The sequence below is a fragment of the Netta rufina genome (assembly GCF_964035555.1).
Source record: "Netta rufina genome assembly, chromosome: 16".
NCBI lineage: Eukaryota > Metazoa > Chordata > Aves > Anseriformes > Anatidae > Netta > Netta rufina.
In genome coordinates, this window is record NC_140140.1 from 6825332 (window position 1) to 6847140 (window position 21809).

General features: G+C 51.0%; 2 protein-coding genes across 2 annotated transcripts; both read right to left on the reverse strand.

Annotated features, from left to right (window-relative positions):
- Positions 1 to 1117: 1117 nt before the first annotated feature.
- On the reverse strand, positions 1118 to 9709 carry LOC311215651 (antigen-presenting glycoprotein CD1d-like; the record flags this gene model as incomplete). The annotated part of the gene is made up of 7 exons (XM_084296927.1): positions 9584 to 9709; positions 8179 to 8436; positions 3910 to 4191; positions 3538 to 3826; positions 3308 to 3400; positions 1494 to 1546; positions 1118 to 1323 (listed from the first exon to the last, which is right to left on the reverse strand). The coding sequence occupies exons 1-7, from the start codon at positions 9684 to 9686 to the stop codon at positions 1118 to 1120; spliced, it is 1284 nt and encodes a 427-aa protein (XP_084153053.1). The 5' UTR covers positions 9687 to 9709.
- A 6094-nt stretch (positions 9710 to 15803) lies between these two features.
- Positions 15804 to 21449, reverse strand: LOC311215428 (antigen-presenting glycoprotein CD1d-like). Its single transcript, XM_084296570.1, has 6 exons — positions 21335 to 21449; positions 19929 to 20186; positions 16571 to 16852; positions 16199 to 16487; positions 15969 to 16061; positions 15804 to 15884 (listed from the first exon to the last, which is right to left on the reverse strand). The coding sequence occupies exons 1-6, from the start codon at positions 21390 to 21392 to the stop codon at positions 15878 to 15880; spliced, it is 987 nt and encodes a 328-aa protein (XP_084152696.1). The 5' UTR covers positions 21393 to 21449; the 3' UTR covers positions 15804 to 15877.
- Positions 21450 to 21809: the final 360 nt, after the last annotated feature.

The following is a 21809-nucleotide window of genomic DNA, read 5'->3' on the forward strand; positions in this document are numbered from 1 at the left end:
AGGGGAGGGAAAGGGTTGGGAAGGAGCATAAGTGCAGAGTCCTGTCGGGAGTGGAGTTTTGTAAAGCTTGCCAAGGGAATTTCAGGTCTCTTAGAGTGCTCTGTAAGGTTCTTGCCACTTTGTCATTAATCGCTCACAGTCCCAACTTCAGAGCAGCTTCCCCCAGGTTATGAATGGTGCAGTCTTTGCAAGCTGTAGCTCTTGCCCAGGGCAAGCTGCGGGTGGGATGAAAGGTGCCCACCACCGCAAGTCATGCACAGATGCATTGAGGGGATAAAGTGCTCCAAGCCCCTGGCAAAGCAGCACTGCTCGATCTGTGACTGCTCGATGTGTGATCTGACTCCTGCAGGCAAGGCACCTGAAGAATACCAAGATCTTATATGAGATGGTCCAAGATGACACTTTCTGGGGAATATAGAGACATTTGCAAAAATTGACCTCTTGGTTGCCTGAATGGGATTGGCTCCAACAACATATTTTTAGCATTCTAGCAATAATGGCATTGTGTTTCTATCATTTCTCATGACATCTGAAGAAAAATATTGAACCCTACTGTTCTAAAAACTAAAGAGTGGGAGATGTGAAGAGCTACAAAACAAAATAGTAGTAAGAAAAGAGGACAGGAGAACTGAACATCAAAGTTATGTTTTTTTTGCAGTAGAATGTGTTTTTGCAGTAGAAAATTCCACTAACTTTTCATATTCAAAAGTGATTGTGTAGGTGTGACAGTGGCATAGCAGTGGGAAGTATGTTAAGAAGATAATGGGAAGGTCCTGCTGTCTCAAAATTAGCTAAGAAAAACAGGATAAGCAGTGGGAAATCAGTAAAAACAAAAAACCATGGGCCCTCTAGTCAAGAGAAAAGAAGAGAGACCCCACACTGGAGCAGGGGCATAACTGTGAAGGGGCAGTGGAAATGAAGTGTTACTGACATGCGGAGTCAGCTTGTAAAGTAGGTATGTTTATTCAGCCTGGACAGCATGGGGGGAAGTCCCAGAAAAGTCGTGCACACCACAACACGGCAACTTGCCTTGGTTATATGCAGTCAAGTTACATATGCATGAAGTTCCCCAATGCTCCTATACATATGCGTGACCTATACCTACTTCATATTAAAATTAGTTCCAAGAAGGCATTTCCACAAACTCCTCCCATCTGCACTTGCGCATTTCCTCCTGGTGGTGGTTGCCGGGGATCGTCGGGATGAAGGCCGATAACTCTTCATCACCTCTAGTTGACCTCCTGCCTTTGTGCAGACTCAGCTGCTCCTTGGCTCTCGTCCAAACCACAGGGTTGGTCTCAGACGGTTCTTGAGACAGGTTCCCTGTTTTTGTCAGGAACCACCCTCTGTGAGGGGCCCCAAGACTTCTTGTTTTGCTTAATTTGCACAGTAGTAAGCAAAGACATTAAGCAACATCTATTTTTAATACAATAATCTAGGTATTCATTCGTCAGCATCCTGTCTACTAAGATTCTCTTAGGTCCCTCTCTCACTGCAGACTGATTGCAGCCCCCATGCCCTGCTTGGGGGGATGATGTCGAAGAGGCTAGATGGGGACGGAAGGTGTTTTTAGTTTGCTTTTGGGCAATAAACGATGTTATTGCCAAGTTTGTTTTACCTGTGACAATAATTCGTGGGTGATCTCCTTGTCCTTATGTCACCCTTGAACCTTTTCCATTGTATTTTCTTCCTTTTTTTTTTTTTTTTCTTTTTTTTTTTTTTTTTTTCTTTGAGGCGGAGGAGTGAGAAAACAGTTGTGGTGGAGTTCAGCTGCCCATCAGGGTAAAACCACGACGGGTGCCAACCCCCTGGCTCCCCATGCTGGCTCCAAGCAGGGATGAGTGCAGGACAGAGCAGGGCTCTGTAGGGCAGCATCGACCCTGGCACCACCATTGCCTTGAGGCATTTCCATTCTCCCAGGATAGTAGTCACCCCTAAAACAGCCCCTGAACCCCAGGGGACTAGGTGGCTGTGCTACAGGGTGGGCTGGATCGCAGCACGCTCATACCCAGTTACTTGTGTTTCCTTACTTCCTTTTGTATGTTCACGAGAATAATAAATAGTCTAATGGTTTTATTCTATTCTCATTTTTGTCAGTGCTGGGGCGGGTGAGTCCAAGGGCCATTTCAGCCTTGTGCCATGGGGTGAAGCCATGGGTACACAGCAGAAAGGACAAGGGGGAGAGGAAAGGAGCTGCAGGGACAGCCTAGGGTCATGTGGGAGACAGCAAAGGGACACTGTGGGATGAGAAAATGGCCAGGGCTGGGAATGTGCAGCGCAGGAAAAAGGACACTGGGGGTAGGGAAAAGGGGCAGGTATGGCATAGGAGCACTAGGTTGAAGAAGGGGCACAGGGGCAAGACTGGAGACACAGGACAGGGTGGGAACACATGGGGAAGGGTGACAGGAGAGGGGTGCTTTGGGATATGAAGGGACCATTTTGCAGCATCAACCCTCCCCATCAGCTGGGGTTAACCCCCCCCATCACCTTGAGTTATCCAACTTTTGTTTGCCAGCCCCCAGTGTGTGTTGGCATCCTGCCTGGTCATGGGCCATGTTTTCTGTCCCTGGCAGGCGTGTCCTCTACTGCCACTTGTGCCTGGAACTCCCCACATCGTGTGGCATAGACCTCTTCATCCACTGTTGCCCTGGGACTAAACCATGGAGATTGATTCTGACTGGAACATCCCACTGGGTAGGCGAACCTTGATCCCACTGTCTAGCCTTACGTCTGGGCTCTTTCTGGGTGCTGGACCAAACGTATTTGTCAACGTTCCTGGATCCCAGGGACCAAGCCCTGGTTCAGAGGTGCTGATGTGCTCCTGAAGGGGTTGGGGTAGGGGGAGGCGATACCCGCCCCCCTATGCTGGCATTGCTCCTCTGTCTTGGGTTGGTGTTGACGGAGTCCTGCCACTTTATGGGGAGCCTGGTGCCCCCCGGGACAGGGGCATAGGGCCGGGTACTCACTGTCGGTCTCAGGAGGCTTCCCTTCATTTCTCCCAGTGGTGAGGAGTGTGGGCCCTGCACTGCCCCAGGTCTCTGCCTGGCCCACCCAGGGTGGGACAGAGCTGTGTGGTGCCAAGTGTTCCTTGGTATTTGTCACAGCACATAGTGGGATACTGCAGGCTCGAGGGTTTAAAATAGCAGTTTATTACCAGGAAGTTGAGGGGATTGGCATGGCCTCTGAGTATCCCTGGGGCTGGTGCATCCCATGCTCTCAGCGCCTGCAGGAGAGATGGCAGTGAGCAGGGCCAGTTGAGAGTTCTCAACCCCTTCCCCAAGCAGCATGGCTGGCAAGGAGATCTCACCTGTGCCTGTAGTACCAGACGATCCCAATGAAGGCTGCAGCCACAGTGAGCAGCACCACAACAGCAACACCAATGCCAAGGGCCACCTTGGAGCTGCCTGAAGGAGAAAAGAGACAGTGGGGCTGCAAGTGCACAGATGGCCACGGCCAGAGTTGCTGTTGGAGCTGGGCTCACCGTCTCCTGTACTGGGCTCTGGGTCACTGCCTACACCCCATCACTGTGGGTGGTACTTACCCCAGGGGATGAGGAGGCTGCGGGTGCCCAGGCTGCAGTGGCGCACGCGGCAAGCATAAGTGTGCCCATCGCCGGGGGCTACGACGAGGGTGCTGCGGAGCTGGTAGGTGAGGTCAGCATTGGGCAGGATGGTGCTGGTGTTGAGTCCTGGGCCCGGCGGCACCTCCTGGCCATCCCGCAACCAGGCCACACTGATGGGTCGCGGGTAGAAGCCAGTGACACGACAGACTAGCAGGAGCTGAGCTGGGTCGCGCTTGTGGGCAAAGACAGTGGCCACAGGTGGCTCTGGGGGGCAAGAGTGAAGGAGTAAGGGGAGCCCCAGTGGAGAAGCTTTGAAGTGGGCCATGCTGGGGTCTGGGTGTTCTCACCTTGTCTCTCCAGAGCCGCCCTGCCGTATTCAATGAATCTCTTCATGTGGTCAATGCAGGTGAAGTTGAGGAGGTACTGCAGTGTTGCGCAAAAACCAATGTAGCTGTTGAGCTCCCTCTCAACATTCACCGCCAGCTCACTCTCCTGCCACCTCTTCCAGTGGCTGCTGTCCACATCAAAGCTGAGGAAGTTGTGAGCATTGTAGGCAAGATGGTAGAATTTTGTGGAGGAGCCATTGGGGTGCAGTTCACAGCCCATCCTGCACTGGAACACAAAAGGGTCTGGAGGAGGGGGTGGGTATCAGGAGTGCATCTTGAGCTGGAGCCAGAGCTTGAAATGGCAGTTCAGCATTCCCTTCTTTGAGCACAGGCCTTTCCCCCTTCCCTCTGCACCCCAAATTATTCCCGCATGTCACTGCTCATTGTGCTGGGTGGAACTGCTCTGAATGAGAAACCTGCCTGTGAGCCCTGGAGCCCGTTCTCCTCAAGCCACTTGTTCCTGCAGCTGGGTCAGGAGCACAGCAAAGGGGGAACCACCACCTTGGGAGCATGACAGGACATGGGGTGCAGGCGTGTGGCTGTGGTAACAGGGGTGGTGCCACTCTGCCTTGCACCCTGCCCATAGGACACCAGCATTGGAATGGCGTGCAGAGCCAGGCACTTGCTCTGTTTCCCATCCCACAAAGGAGAACAGAGAGGGTTGACCTTGTACTCCACAGCCTTGGAGGACTTCGCTAGTGGGATTTGGGGTGACCAGAGAAGAATACGCGGCCTGGCATAAGGGCATAAGTGGAGACACAGCCAAAGATGGACTCAGTGATGCTTGTGGATGCCTTCCAACTACCACTTCCACTGTGGATTTTCTGATTCTTTGATTCTCTGATTCTAAAGGTTATGTTAGGGACCAGGACATCCTGGTGCAGGACAGGTGGTTCAGGGGGCTCATTGCCCCAAGATAGGGCCTATCTCCTGCTCTCCTGCTAGCCCTTGGTTAGGGAAGCGACTGACAGCGGCTCTGAGCTCCTACTCACAGCTTTGTGCCTGTCCTCAGTGTTACATATGGAGTGGTAATTCGTGTCAAGAAAATGGTTGATATTAATAAAGAAGGGGGAGATTTGGGAATGTGGCCATGGGGTTTGGAAAGCCCCATGGTTGAGATAACATTAGACTCTTAACGACGAGGCCATCAGGAATATAAAAGAGTTTAGAAGGAGTAAAGAAGGGTGATTCAGGAGACTCCATGCAGTCTCCAGTTTCTTGTTCTCCGGCCGTTAAGGCATGGAAGTTTCTGGGTGTTTGCTGTTGCTGTTCTATGCAAAGTTGTTTGACCAATGAAAAGTTGTTTTGAAAAGAACTGCTGTGGAGAAGGGTATAAGAGGGGAGCCTGCCCTCAAGAAGAAAAAGGCAACATGATGTAATGAAGTTATGTCATCAATAAAGAAGCAGGAAAAAGACGTGAGGAGGAACAGGCTGGCGGAATGGAGACCAGGACGGGAACAGGCACACTGATCGCCTCATGAAGATAGGTTCGGCCAGACTCAGCAAATCGCTCAGAGGAGCTCATGCAGAAAGTCACTAGAAATGGGCACACTGGAGCTGGGAAGAAGCTCAAGCTGAGAGAAGCGGACCCAACTGCCCCTCGCTGATAAGCAGTTGCACATTATGGGGAATCATACGTCCTGGTAACCTTACAGCTTTTTCTCCTTGTTAACAATCGGACACTTTATGAGCCTGAAATATGGAACCAAATTAATGTCAAGGTGTGGGACTGCAACTGAAAATGACAAGGTTGCAGTGGGATTGCTTGGCACCTGGCGAGCAGTCCCTGAGGCCTTAAAGAGCCCTGTGGGACCACAGTCAGAAACGTGTGGTTTGCCAGATAGTGAGGGAGCTGCGGGCTCCTTTACTGATCCGACTGCTATGCCATCGGCCCCTCTGCTGCTACAGCCATCTCAGGCCTTTGCTGTTACACCCCCTGCTGATCTGGACGTGCCTCTTGACCCAGGCCTCTTGGCCTTCAAAAGGAGATCATAGAATCATAGAATATCCTGAGTTGGAAGGGACCCTTAAGGATCATCAAGTCCAACTCTTGACACCGCACAGGTCTACCCAAAAGTTCAGACCATGTGACTAAGTGCACAGTCCAATCTCTTCTTAAAATCAGACAGGCTCAGTGCAGTGACCACTTCCCTGGGGAGCCTGTTCCAGTGTGCAACCACCCTCTCTGTGAAGAACCCCCTGCTGATGTCAAGCCTAAATTTCCCCTGCCTCAGCTTAACCCCGTTCCCGCGGGTCCTGTCACTGGTGTTAATGGAGAAAAGGTCTCCTGCCTCTCGACACCCCCTTACGAGGAAGTTGTAGACTGTGATGAGGTCTCCCCTCAGCCTCCTCTTCTCCAGGCTGAACAGGCCCAGTGACCTCAGCCGTTCTTCGTACGTCTTCCCCTCCAGGCCTTTCACCATCTTCATAGCCCTCCTCTGGACACTTTCCAACAGTTTCATGTCCTTTTTATACTGTGGTGCCCAGAACTGCACACAGTACTCGAGGTGAGGCCGCACCAGCGCAGAGTAGAGCAGGACAATCACCTCCCTTGACCTACTAGCGATGCCATGCTTGATGCACCCCAGGACACGGTTGGCCCTCCTGGCTGCCAGGGCACACTGCTGGCTCATATTCAACTTGCTGTCTACCACGACCCCCAGATCCCTCTCTTCTAGGCTGCTCTCCAGCGTCTCATCGCCCAGTCTGTACGTGCAGCCAGGGTTTCCCCGTCCCAGGTGCAGGACCCGGCACTTGCTCTTATTGAACTTCATGCGGCTGGTGATCGCCCAGCTCTCCAACCTATCCAGATCCCTCTGCAAGGCCTTTCCACCCTCATTCAAGTCCACAACTCCTCCAAGTTTGGTGTCATCAGCAAACTTGCTCAATGGATATGCTGGATATAAGATGGATATGCTTTTCTGTGATCTGGGAAGAACGGGACACATAAAGCCCAAAGGCTGAGTTGCTTGACAACTTAAAGCAGGACTTATTGTTGAAAAGGAGTGGAAAATGGCGACTTGTTTGTAATCAAGACAAAGAATGGAAAATGGACACCGTTAAGTCATGGTACTTAAAGGATTGCTTGTTACCTTTCCTGATTGTACGCATGTATAGGCATACTCGGGTTTCGTATGTTAAGCAATGTTCTGTATATTTAGAATGTTTGATGTTCGTGTGTGCGTGTTGGTGGAGCGTACACTCCACGCACACCCAGTGCTGTTTACTTGCCTTTTATACCTTTTAGAAATATTTGTTTTATAAATATTACAAAATTCAGATTGAATTGAGACCTCATTTATAACATCAGCAAACTTACAGAATCATAGAATCACAGAATCATTAAGATTGGAAAAGACCTCCAAGATCATCTGGTCCATCCATCCCCCAACCACCAATATTATCCACTAAATCATATCCCTAAGTACAACAACCAGGCTTTTCTTAAGCAACCCCAGCGATGGTGACTCCACCACTACCCTGGGCAACCCGTCTCCAATGCCTGACTGCTCTTTCCGAGAAGAAATGTCTCCTCGTTTCCCAATTGACCCTCCCCTGGAGCAACTTGAGGCCATTCCCTCTGGTCCTATCGCTAGTTACTTGTGAGAAGAGGCCCACCCCCAGCTCCCCAAACCTTCCTTTTCAGCAGTTGTAGAGAGCAATAAGCTCTCCCCTGAGCCTCTTCTTCTCCACACTAAATAATCCCAGTTCCCATATGACTTGTGCTCCAGACCCTTCACCAGCTTTGTAACCCTTCTCTGGACACTCTCCAGTGCCTCGATGGCTTTGTTGTTGTGAAAGGGCCCAGAACTGAACACAGCACTTGTGGTGCGGCCTCCCCAAAGCAGAGTACAAAGGGACGATCACCCCCCTGGGCCTGCTGGCTACGCTATTCCTTATACAAGCCAGGATGCTGTTGGCCTTCTTGGCCACCTGGGTACACTGCCGGCTCATGTTGAGGTGCATCAATCAGCACCCCCAGATCCTTTTCCTCTGCACAGCTTTTGAGCCACTCTGCCTCAACCCTGCAGCACTGCTAGGGGGCAGAGAGTGTGAACTCATTCCTCCACTACCAGAAATTATGCAATCGAGTTTCCCTCATTTGTGGAAATCCCAGTGATTAGCACACCCAAAGTGCAGGGGATGAGCCTCACCCTGGGAAAACCACTGCCTAATCATGGTACCTCCCCTGCCATTTAAGTAAGAAAAGGAGGATCACCCAGTACTCACAGGGAATCTGGTACAGCCCAGCTTTGTTCTGCAGTATCAGAATGTAGTTGTACAAATAGATCCTGAACATATTTTGCAGGTTTTCCCACTCGTCTGCGGGCAGGGCTGAGAAGACCCATGGTTGGAGGTAAATGATTTCCCGGGTGTAGTTCTGCAGGGCAGCAAAGACGATGTCCTCCAGAGTGGCCCAGCCTGAAAGTTCCACCGAGTTGCTATTGTAGAAGGTACAGCTATGGAATAGGTGGAGTTTCTGAGAGCCTGTGGGGTGACAGAGGAGAGAAGGTTGTGCTGATTAGCACGAGGGTGAAGGAGAAGGGCAGGAGGCCCCAGGAGGAGGAGTGGCCCACAGGGTCCTCAGGGATGGGCAGAGTGAGATGGGGAAGGTGGGCAGGGCAGGGGAAATCCCCTTGTCTAGCTGCTTTCACTAATTTGCAATTTCCTTCCACTGCCTTGATGAGCCTCTCTCTCGGCTTCTTCTCTAATTCCCTTTTTACCCCTTCACCACCCTGATGTGACCACCTGAGAGCTATCACTTGGCTGTGTGGAGGGGACAGCAGGGGTGCTCTTGTCTGTGGCTGGGAACAACAGTTCCACCAGTTCACATGGGGACCCAGGTCCGGCAGAGACCTGCTCACAGTGCAGGAAATCTTCTCAAGGGGGAAGTGAGGGAGGAGAATTTTGCCTAGGTTTGTGGTGGGGGGGGGCTGCTGGGCAGCACTCATGGGAAACTGGATCGTGACAGGAGGCAGGAGAGCAAGTCCAACACTCACACAGTGACTCCTGTCATGCTGAATGAAACCCTGAGAACTAATGGCACAAAGTAAAGCCTGGATTGGGGCAGTAAGAGCCCCCCTGCCTGGAGTGCAATGAGTACCTGATCTCAGCATGGAAAATGCAGGCTGGAACAAAGCTGGAGGCTCCTTGTGGCTGCAAAAGAAAGCTTTAACCATAGCAGAAGCATGCAAAGGATCCAGCAACCTTTCAATGGCAAAAGAAATGATCCCACATGCTCAGGGCAGTGCCCAGGACCTGCTTAAGCGGTTAGAGCCCAGTGCAGGACTGTTGAGCCACGAGGGGAAAAGATACCCTCCCACCTGTGCCCATGAACGGCCAGGAGGAAAAAGGCACGTTTGGGGACACTCCATCACCCCAAGCCTGCCTGGGAGTCCTTGGCCCTTGTGCTGGAGCTATCAGCACTGGTCTGGTCAGGATGGTGCAGGGCAGTGAGTCCAGAGCTGGACATGGGAGCAGAGGGGGTGGGCAGAGATAGGGCACCTTTGGATGCTGCACCTAAGTGACGGGTATAATCTCCCCATGCACCTTCATCTCCCTGGGCCTCACCCCCTGCCACCCCTGTACAGACCCACAGTAGAGAGAACGGAGCAGATAGGAGTGTGCCACTTACCCTCTGGGTCTGCCCACATCCCAGGAAGGATGAAGAGAAGAAGGCAAGGGAACTGCATGCTGCCAGTGGTGAAGCCCCAAGTATTCAGAAGTGGGTGCAGCATGAAGCGTAAAGGGCTGCAGGAGCCGCAGCTGCACATTTCTTTCTGTTGCTGTTCTGCCTGGGCAGTTCCAGCAGTGCTAGTCGTATCAGCAGCCAATGGAGTCTGCACTGCGGTTTTGGGGTGGTTCTGGTGCACTACGGTCATTCAGGAGGATGTGGTGGAAGGCTGGCCCAGGGCTGTGAGTACTGGGGGAAAATTCAGTGGGTTAACCCTCATGGCTGCAAGACCCAGGGAGATGTCAGGTGAGCATGTAATAGGGTTTACGCTGCAATGTCTGTAATAGGGTTTACCCTGCAGTGCCCTGGCAGAGAGCACTGGGGTTGTTCTGACTGCCCTTCCTGGTAGCACATCACTCAGAGGCAGGGTCCAGCACAGCTCTTTTCCAGACATCAGCTACATTGTGGGGGTGACTGTCCCCTGCCTTTCTGTCTTTTGTAAGGGCAGGAGATGGGCAAGGGGGCAGCAGTAGGGCATGGAGGAGATTTGGACCCCAAACCAGCCCAGAGAGTGAGGGATAGCAAGTCCCACAGCACGAGCAGCTTTGCACCAACTGGAAACATCTTCCTGTGTCGGAGGTTGGAGATGTCACTTGGGTCCTTCCCTCTCTCTTCTCCCTCTACAGCCAAACAGCCCTAAATCCCTTCATCTTCCCCTGTTTTGTGGCTATCCCTGTCCCGAACCCATTCAACACGGTCGCACCAGTTTTTCACTACCTTTCTTCAGGGGTCCAACATTGGTCATAAATGTGCCAGAGTAGGTGGTGGAGGTGGAAATTGCTTCTTCGGACATGCCAGAAGAGGTTGGCTGCTGTCCAGGAAACAGACCACTCCTCCTGGTGCCATGACATAGAGTCTCTGCCATGTACTGGGGATTTTCCTGTGGGGACCCTGCAAGGGGGAAGACACTTGAGAGCCACTTGTTTTTGCAGTAGAATATGTTTTTGCAGTGGAAAATTCCACTAACTTTTCATATTCAAAAGTGATTTTGTAGGTGTGACAGTGGCATAGCAGTGCGGAGTATGTTAAGAAGATAACGGGAAGGTCCTGCTGTCCCAAAATTAGGAGGATAGATAAGAAAAACAGGATAAGCGTTGGGAAATCAGTAAAAACAAAAAACCACAGGCCCTCTAGTCAAGAGAAAAGAATGAGAAAAGAAAAAAAAAAAAAAGGAGAAATTAATGGTTTGTCAAAAACAAAACAAAACAAAACAAAACAACATATATGGGATAGTAATAAGCGTCAAGTAGTTTGTGAACCTGCAGTACTCAGCCAGTGAGGAAACAGGGGAGGAATCAAGTGTTGGGTAATTGGGAATATAAGATTATGTTATGCTTTTGCTGGGTGCTCCTGCTTGCAGGATGCCCGCTATTGCAATCCCAAAATAGCTTCACAGAAGACTCTGTCTGAGAAGAATATTCAGGTAGTTCACATACCTGTGGCTATGGCAGTTGTCTCTTCTACTGAGGTTTATGAACAGCTGTTATTCTCATGACATTCGTGTACTGTTACCTCCTTAAAATCCTGTGGGGAAGCCAGGAGGTGTCGTATATCATTGTCCTTCACACAACACGGCACACCCCACATCACACAGCCCAGGAAGACCCCTGAGCCATGTGTGAGGGACAGAACCTCCTGTCCCAGGAGCTAGGGGCCAGGACTTGGACTTGCTCCTTCATCAAACAAACCAAGGGCTTCACTCACCATCAGAGTCACTTGCACAGTGCCTTTGACTAGCTGTAATCGTGGCCTCCCATTATCTGCTCTAACAAGCCCATGGAGATGCTTTGTCAGTAATAGCCCACATGGAGACCCATTAGAACTCCAGAACACTTCCACATTTCCTTCTGAAATCTTTTCCAACAGTTCGTTCCATAACCTCATTCTCCTTTCGCTACCTAAGGTTCATGGACTCAGCACCAAATATACCATGAGGTTCATTACAATTCACCAATTTTCATCAAGTCTTCAAGACTTGCACAGTTAATTAGTGAGGTTTCAGGAGCGTAATTAAATGCAAAATTTTCCATGGGCACTTGTTTAAAAGGATTTTCCATAATTAAGCTTTGTTGGTTTTTGTTGTTGTTGTTGTTTTTGAGTTGTGAGAAGAATTGATAGCACCATTCTCCAGTTGACATTGATCCAATGTGTCTCCTAAAGAGGTCTAGATAAATAGGAAAAGCAGTCCCATAAGGTCCTACATACACCCACGTACTTAACTTTTCATTACAAGAGACTTCTCCACTAAAGGCTACAGCAGGATGTTAAAGCTCTTTTACACCAAGTCCTATCTGCTTTCCTCAGACAACTGGCTACACACAGAAACAGAAGTTAGGGGGAGTGGGGAGGAGGGAGGAGAGAATGGATAGTTTTATTTTTATTGTGTGTGGGGGGACGATTGTTGTTTTTGGTTTTTGTTGATTTATACATTTATTACAAAAAAAAATAAATTACTCCACTGTGAGTCAAATTCAAGTAGTTGCCTCCAATGAGGTGCACATTCCACAAGGGATGGCTGCACAAGCAATGTTTGACATAAATAGATTGGAAATGATAAATACAAACACAATTACAGAGTTGGCTATAGGAATGATAAGAGAAGGTGCTGAAAGATGAACATGCTTAAACTCCCTGAAGTTCCTAGAAACAACTGGATATATGAGAAATGAACAAAGAGCAAGAGCAAGTGGAGGGGTGTGGGGTTTTTACCTTGCTACACAGCTGAACTCCACAACTGCTCTCTCAGTCCTCCTCCTCAAAGGAAAAGAGGGAGAAAATACCATGGAAAGGGTTCAAGGGTTGAGATTAGGACAGGAAGATCACCCACCAGTTATGGTCATGAGTAAAACATGGATTAGATATTGTTTAAGAATGCAATAGTTGTGAAGCATTTAAGAAAGTAGTAATTGTGTGGAATATGTTTTGTAATAATATAGTGAAGGGATGAGGGGTGGAATGTGTGTAAATTGTCCTCTTTGTCAGTGTTGTGATGATATGTTTATTTTGGTGTGGGGAATTTTTTTATTTTATTTTATTTTATTTTATTTTATTTTATTTTATTTTATTTATTTATTTATTTTGAGGGAAGAAAGCCTTGTGAAGATTGTAATGATTGCAATGTAAGAGTATATTGTGATAGTTCTTAAATATGCTCTTCACGGAGGCAAGGAGTGGAATGTATTGGGTTTATGTGGCAAGGTTTTGGTAGCAAGGGTCTGCAGTGGTGGTCTCTGTGAGAAGACTACAGAAGCTGCTTCGTGTTAGATAAATGCCAGTTTCAGACAGCTCCAAAAGGGACCTGCTGCTGTTGGTTGCACCTCTGTGAGAGCATACTTAAGAAAGGGAAAAAAAAAAACTGCTGGGCAATAGCAGCTAGGAGGGTGAGGAGTGATAAACAGCCCTGCAGCCACCAAGGTCAGAGCAGGAAGGCATGAGGTACTCCAGGCACCAGAGCAGAAGTTCTGTGGCCTGTGGAGAGGACCCTGGTGGAGCAGGCTGTTCCCCTGCACCCATGGGTCCCACATGGAGCAGATCTCCATGCTGCAGCCCGTGGAGGAGCCCCGGGTGGAGCAGGTGGATGTGGCCTGGAGGAGGCTGCGGCCCATGGAGAGCCCCCGCAGGAGCAGGCCTCGGGCCGGAGCTACAGCCGGGGGAAAGGAGCCCACACAGGAGCAGATGATTTGGGAGGAACTGCCTCCTATGGGGGACCCAGGTTGGAGCAGTTTGCTCCTGACGGATGGACGCCATAGTATGGAGACATACTGAACAGTTCTTGAAGAGCTATTCCCTGTGGGTAGCCTATGCAGGATCTGTTTAGGCAGAACAGCATCCCGTGGGAGAGACCCCACGCTGGAGCAGGGGCACAACTGTGAAGGGGCAGTGGAAATGAAGTGTTACTGGCATGCAGAAAACGGCCTCCACAATCAGTCAGCTTGTAAAGTAGGTATGTTTATTCAGCCTGGACTGCATGGGGGGAAGTCCCACCAAAGTGCACACCACAACATGGCAACTTGCCTTGGTTATATGCAGTCAAGTTACATATGCATGAAGTTCCCCAATGCTCCTATACATATGCGTGACCTATACCTACTTCATATTAAAATTAGTTCCAAGAAGGCATTTCCACAAACTCCTCCCATCTGCACTTGCGCAGTGCCTCCTGGTGGTGGTTGCTGGGGATCATCGGGATGAAGGCCGATAACTCTTCATCACCTCTAGTTGACCTCCTGCCTTTGTGCAGACTCAGCTGCTCCTTGGCTCTCGTCCCAACCACAGGGTTGGTCTCAGACGGTTCTTGAGACAGGTTCCCTGTTTTTGTCAGGAACCACCCTCTGTGAGGGGCCCCAAGACTTCTTGTTTTGCTTAATTTGCACAGTAGTAAGCAAAGACATTAAGCAACATCTATTTTTAATACAATAATCTAGGTATTCATTCGTCAGCATCCTGTCTACTAAGATTCTCTTAGCTCCCTCTCTCACTGCAGACTGATTGCAGCCCCCATGCCCTGCTTGGGGGGATGATGTCGAAGAGGCTAGATGGGGACGGAAGGTGTTTTTAGTTTGCTTTTGGGCAATAAACGATGTTATTGCCAAGTTTGTTTTACCTGTGACAATAATTGGTGGGTGATCTCCTTGTCCTTATGTCACCCTTGAACCTTTTCCATTGTATTTTCTTCCTTTTTTTTTTTTTCTTTTTTTTTTTTTTGTCTTTGAGGCGGAGGAGTGAGAAAACAGTTGTGGTGGAGTTCAGCTGCCCATCAGGGTAAAACCACGACGGGTGCCAACCCCCTGGCTCCCCATGCTGGCTCCAAGCAGGGATGAGTGCAGGACAGAGCAGGGCTCTGTAGGGCAGCATCGACCCTGGCACCACCATTGCCTTGAGGCATTTCCATTCTCCCAGGATAGTAGTCACCCCTAAAACAGCCCCTGAACCCCAGGGGACTAGGTGGCTGTGCTACAGGGTGGGCTGGATCACAGCACGCTCATACCCAGTTACTTGTGTTTCCTTACTTCCTTTTGTATGTTCACGAGAATAATAAATAGTCTAATGGTTTTATTCTATTCTCATTTTTGTCAGTGCTGGGGCGGGTGAGTCCAAGGGCCATTTCAGCCTTGTGCCATGGGGTGAAGCCATGGGTACACAGCAGAAAGGACAAGGGGGAGAGGAAAGGAGCTGCAGGGACAGCCTAGGGTCATGTGGGAGACAGCAAAGGGACACTGTGGGATGAAAAAATGGCCAGGGCTGGGAATGTGCAGCGCAGGAAAAAGGACACTGGGGGTAGGGAAAAGGGGCAGGTATGGCATAGGAGCACTAGGTTGAAGAAGGGGCACAGGGGCAAGACTGGAGACACAGGACAGGGTGGGAACACATGGGGAAGGGTGACAGGAGAGGGGTGCTTTGGGATATGAAGGGACCATTTTGCAGCATCAACCCTCCCCATCAGCTGGGGTTAACCCCCCCCATCACCTTGAGTTATCCAACTTTTGTTTGCCAGCCCCCAGTGTGTGTTGGCATCCTGCCTGGTCATGGGCCATGTTTTCTGTCCCTGGCAGGCGTGTCCTCTACTGCCACTTGTGCCTGGAACTCCCCACATCGTGTGGCATAGACCTCTTCATCCACTGTTGCCCTGGGACTAAACCATGGAGATTGATTCTGACTGGAACATCCCACTGGGTAGGCGAACCTTGATCCCACTGTCTAGCCTTACGTCTGGGCTCTTTCTGGGTGCTGGACCAAACGTATTTGTCAACGTTCCTGGATCCCAGGGACCAAGCCCTGGTTCAGAGGTGCTGATGTGCTCCTGAAGGGGTTGGGGTAGGGGGAGGCGATACCCGCCCCCCTATGCTGGCATTGCTCCTCTGTCTTGGGTTGGTGTTGACGGAGTCCTGCCACTTTATGGGGAGCCTGGTGCCCCCCGGGACAGGGGCATAGGGCCGGGTACTCACTGTCGGTCTCAGGAGGCTTCCCTTCATTTCTCCCAGTGGTGAGGAGTGTGGGCCCTGCACTGCCCCAGGTCTCTGCCTGGCCCACCCAGGGTGGGACAGAGCTGTGTGGTGCCAAGTGTTCCTTGGTATTTGTCACAGCACATAGTGGGATACTGCAGGCTCGAGGGTTTAAAATAGCAGTTTATTACCAGGAAGTTGAGGGGATTGGCATGGCCTCTGAGTATCCCTGGGGCTGGTTCATCCCACGCTCTCAGCGCCTGCAGGAGAGATGGCAGTAAGCAGGGCCAGTTGAGAGTTCTCAACCCCTTCCCCAAGCAGCATGGCTGGCAAGGAGATCTCACCTGTGCCTGTAGTACCAGACGATCCCAATGAAGGCTGCAGCCACAGTGAGCAGCACCACAACAGCAACACCAATGCCAAGGGCCACCTTGGAGCTGCCTGAAGGAGAAAAGAGACAGTGGGGCTGCAAGTGCACAGATGGCCACGGCCAGAGTTGCTGTTGGAGCTGGGCTCACCGTCTCCTGTACTGGGCTCTGGGTCACTGCCTACACCCCATCACTGTGGGTGGTACTTACCCCAGGGGATGAGGAGGCTGCGGGTGCCCAGGCTGCAGTGGCGCACGCGGCAAGCATAAGTGTGCCCATCGCCGGGGGCTACGACGAGGGTGCTGCGGAGCTGGTAGGTGAGGTCAGCATTGGGCAGGATGGTGCTGGTGTTGAGTCCTGGGCCCGGCGGCACCTCCTGGCCATCCCGCAACCAGGCCACACTGATGGGTCGTGGGTAGAAGCCAGTGACACGACAGACTAGCAGGAGCTGAGCTGGGTCGCGCTTGTGGGCAAAGACAGTGGCCACAGGTGGCTCTGGGGGGCAAGAGTGAAGGAGTAAGGGGAGCCCCAGTGGAGAAGCTTTGAAGTGGGCCATACTGGGGTCTGGGTGTTCTCACCTTGTCTCTCCAGAGCCGCCCTGCCATATTCAATGAATCTCTTCATGTGGTCAATGCAGGTGAAGTTGAGGAGGTACTGCAGTGTTGCGGAAAAGTCCGTGAAGCTGTTGAACTCCTGCTCAATATGCACTGCCAGCTCACTCTCCTGCCACCTCTTCCAGTGGCTGCTGTCCACATCAAAGCTGAGGAAGTTGTGAGCATTGTAGGCAAGATGGTAGAATTTTGTGTAGGAGCCGTTGGGGTACAGCTCACAGCCGGTCTTGCACTGCAACACAAAAGGGTCTGGAGGAGGGGGTGGGTATCAGGAGTGCATCTTGAGCTGAAGCCAGAGCTTGAAATGGCAGTTCAGCATTCCCTTCTTTGGGCACAGGCCTTTCCCCCTTCCCTCTGCACCCCAAATTATTCCCGCATGTCACTGCTCATTGTGCTGGGTGGAACTGCTCTGAATGAGAAACCTGCCTGTGAGCCCTGGAGCCCGTTCTCCTCAAGCCACTTGTTCCTGCAGCTGGGTCAGGAGCACAGCAAAGGGGGAACCACCACCTTGGGAGCATGACAGGACATGGGGTGCAGGCGTGTGGCTGTGGTAACAGGGGTGGTGCCACTCTGCCTTGCACCCTGCCCATAGGACACCAGCATTGGAATGGCGTGCAGAGCCAGGCACTTGCTCTGTTTCCCATCCCACAAAGGAGAACAGAGAGGGTTGACCTTATACTCCACAGCCTTGGAGGACTTCGCTAGTGGGATTTGGGGTGACCAGAGAAGAATACGCGGCCTGGCATAAGGGCATAAGTGGAGACACAGCCAAAGATGGACTCAGTGATGCTTGTGGATGCCTTCCAACTACCACTTCCACTGTGGATTTTCTGATTCTTTGATTCTCTGATTCTAAAGGTTATGTTAGGGACCAGGACATCCTGGTGCAGGACAGGTGGTTCAGGGGGCTCATTGCCCCAAGATAGGGCCTATCTCCTGCTCTCCTGCTAGCCCTTGGTTAGGGAAGCGACTGACAGCGGCTCTCAGCTCCTACTCACAGCTTTGTGCCTGTCCTCAGTGTTACATATGGAGTGGTAATTCGTGTCGAGAAAATGGTTGATATTAATAAAGAAGGGGGAGATTTGGGAATGTGGCCATGGGGGTTGAAAAGCCCCATGGTTGAGATAACATTAGACTCTTAACGACGAGGCCATCAGGAATGTAAAAGAGTTTAGAGGGAACAAAGAAGGGTGATTCAGGAGACTCCATGCAGTCTCCAGTTTCTTGTTCTCCGGCCGTTAAGGCATGGAAGTTTCTGGGTGTTTGCTGTTGCTGTTCTATGCAAAGTTGTTTGACCAATGAAAAGTTGTTTTGAAAAGAACTGCTGTGGAGAAGGGTATAAGAGGGGAGCCTGCCCTCAAGAAGAAAAAGGCAACATGATGTAATGAAGTTATGTCATCAAAAAGAAGCAGAAAGAAGGAATGAAAAGGAACAGGCTAGCGGAACGGAGACCAGGATGGGAACAGGCACATTGATCGCCTCATGAAGATAGGTTCGGCCAGACTCAGCAAATCGCTCAGAGGAGCTCGTGCAGAAAGTCGCTGGAAACAGGCGCACTGGAGCTGGAGAGAAGCTCAAGCTGAGAGAAGCAGACCCGCTGGAAAGCAGTTGCGCATTATGGGGAATCATACGTCCTTAGGAACAAAGACTGTCCTGGTAACCTTACAGCTCATTCTCCTTGTTAACAATCGGACAGTTTATGATCCTGAAGCATGGGACCAAATTAATGTCAAGGTGTGGGACTGCAACTAAAAATGACAAGGTTGCAGTGGGATTGCTCGGCACCTGGCAAGCAGTCTCTGAGGCCTTAAAGAGCCCTGTGGGACCACAGTCAGAAACGTGTGGTTTGCCAGACATTGAGGGAGCTGCGGGCTCCTTTACTGATCCGACTGCTATGCCATCGGCCCCTCTGCTGCTACAGCCATCTCAGGCCTTTGCTGTTTCGCCCCCTGCTGACCTGGACGTGCCTCTTGACCCAGGCCTCTTGGCCTTCACAAGGAAATGGATATGCTTTTCTTTGATCCGGGAAGAACGGGACACATAAGGCCTTGAAGTCCGAATTGCTTGACAACTTAAAGCAGGCCTTTTTGTTGAAAAGGAGTGGAAAATGGCGACTTGTTAGTAATCAAGAAAAGGAATGGAAAATGGAGACTGTTATGTCATGGTACTTAAAGGATTGTTTGTTACCTTTCCTGATTGTACGCATGTATAGGCATACTTGTGTTTCGTATGTTAAGCAATGTTCTGTATATTTAGAATGTTTGATGTTCGTGTGTGCGTGTTGGTGGAGCGTAGACTCCACGCACACCCAGTGCTGTTTACTTGCCTTTTATACCTTTTAGAAATATTTGTTTTATAAATATTACAAAATTCAGATTGAATTGAGACCTCATTTATAACATCAGCAAACTTACAGAATCATAGAATCACAGAATCATTAAGATTGGAAAAGACCTCCAAGATCATCTGGTCCATCCATTCCCCAAACACCAATATTATCCACTAAATCATATCCCTAAGTACAACATCCAGGCTTTTCTTTAGCAACCCCAGCGATGGTGACTCCACCACTACCCTGGGCAACCCGTCTCCAATGCCTGACTGCTCTTTCCGAGAAGAAATGTCTCCTCGTTTCCCAATTGACCCTCCCCTGGAGCAACTTGAGGCCATTCCCTCTGGTCCTATCGCTAGTTACCTGTGAGAAGAGGCCCACCCCCAGCTCCCCAAACCTTCCTTTTCAGCAGTTGTAGAGAGCAATAAGCTCTCCCCTGAGCCTCTTCTTCTCCACCCTAAATAATCCCAGTTCCCATATGACTTGTGCTCCAGACCCTTCACCAGCTTTGTAACCCTTCTCTGGACACTCTCCAGTGCCTCGATGGCTTTGTTGTTGTGAAAGGGCCCAGAACTGAACACAGCACTTGTGGTGCGGCCTCCCCAAAGCAGAGTACAAAGGGACGATCACCCCCCTGGGCCTGCTGGCTACGCTATTCCTTATACAAGCCAGGATGCTGTTGGCCTTCTTGGCCACCTGGGTACACTGCCGGCTCATGTTGAGGTGCATCAATCAGCACCCCCAGATCCTTTTCCTCTGCACAGCTTTTGAGCCACTCTGCCTCAACCCTGCAGCACTGCTAGGGGGCAGAGAGTGTGAACTCATTCCTCCACTACCAGAAATTATGCAATCGAGTTTCCCTCATTTGTGGAAATCCCAGTGATTAGCACACCCAAAGTGCAGGGGATGAGCCTCACCCTGGGAAAACCACTGCCTAATCATGGTACCTCCCCTGCCATTTAAGTAAGAAAAGGAGGATCACCCAGTACTCACAGGGAATCTGGTACAGCCCAGCTTTGTTCTGCAGTATCAGAATGTACTTGTACAAATAGATCCTGAACATATTTTGCAGGTTTTCCCACTCATCTGCGGGCAGGGCTGAGAAGACCCATGGTTGGAGGTAAATGATTTCCCGGGTGTAGTTCTGCAGGGCAGCAAAGACGATGTCCTCCAGGGTGGCCCAGCCTGAAAGTTCCACCGAGTTGCTATTGTAGAAGGTACAGCTATGGAATAGGTGGAGTTTCTGAGAGCCTGTGGGGTGACAGAGGAGAGAAGGTTGTGCTGATTAGCACGAGGGTGAAGGAGAAGGGCAGGAGGCCCCAGGAGGAGGAGTGGCCCACAGGGTCCTCAGGGATGGGCAGAGTGAGATGGGGAAGGTGGGCAGGGCAGGGGAAATCCCCTTGTCTAGCTGCTTTCACTAATTTGCAATTTCCTTCCACTGCCTTGATGAGCCTCTCTCTCGGCTTCTTCTCTAATTCCCTTTTTACCCCTTCACCACCCTGATGTGACCACCTGAGAGCTATCACTTGGCTGTGTGGAGGGGACAGCAGGGGTGCTCTTGTCTGTGGCTGGGAACAACAGTTCCACCAGTTCACATGGGGACCCAGGTCCGGCAGAGACCTGCTCACAGTGCAGGAAATCTTCTCAAGGGGGAAGTGGGGGAGGAGAATTTTGCCTAGGTTTGTGGTGGGGGGGGGGCTGCTGGGCAGCACTCATGGGAAACTGGATCGTGACAGGAGGCAGGAGAGCAAGTCCAACACTCACACAGTGACTCCTGTCATGCTGAATGAAACCCTGAGAACTAATGGCACAAAGTAAAGCCTGGATTGGGGCAGTAAGAGCCCCCCTGCCTGGAGTGCAATGAGTACCTGATCTCAGCATGGAAAATGCAGGCTGGAACAAAGCTGGAGGCTCCTTGTGGCTGCAAAAGAAAGCTTTAACCATAGCAGAAGCATGCAAAGGATCCAGCAACCTTTCAATGGCAAAAGAAATGATCCCACATGCTCAGGGCAGTGCCCAGGACCTGCTTAAGCGGTTAGAGCCCAGTGCAGGACTGTTGAGCCACGAGGGGAAAAGATACCCTCCCACCTGTGCCCATGAACGGCCAGGAGGAAAAAGGCACGTTTGGGGACACTCCATCACCCCAAGCCTGCCTGGGAGTCCTTGGCCCTTGTGCTGGAGCTATCAGCACTGGTCTGGTCAGGATGGTGCAGGGCAGTGAGTCCAGAGCTGGACATGGGAGCAGAGGGGGTGGGCAGAGATAGGGCACCTTTGGATGCTGCACCTAAGTGACGGGTATAATCTCCCCATGCACCTTCATCTCCCTGGGCCTCACCCCCTGCCACCCCTGTACAGACCCACAGTAGAGGGAACGGAGCAGATAGGAGTGTGCCACTTACCCTCTGGGTCTGCCCACATCCCAGGAAGGATGAAGAGAAGAAGGCAAGGGAACTGCATGCTGCCAGTGGTGAAGCCCCAAGCATTCAGAAGTGGGTGCAGCACGAGGCGAAAAGGGCTGCAGGAGCCGCAGCTGCACATTTCTTTCTGTTGCTGTTCTGCCTGGGCAGTTCCAGCAGTGCTGGTGGCATCAGCAGCCAATGGGGTCTGCACTGCGGTTTTGGGGTGTTCCTGGCACAATACAGTCATTCAGGAGGATGTGGTGGAAGGCTGGCCCAGGGCTGTGAGTACTGGGGGAAAATTCAGTGGGTTAACCCTCATGGCTGCAAGACCCAGGGAGATGTCAGGTGAGCATGTAATAGGGTTTACGCTGCAATGTCTGTAATAGGGTTTACCCTGCAGTGCCCTGGCAGAGAGCACTGGGGTTGTTCTGACTGCCCTTCCTGGTAGCACATCACTCAGAGGCAGGGTCCAGCA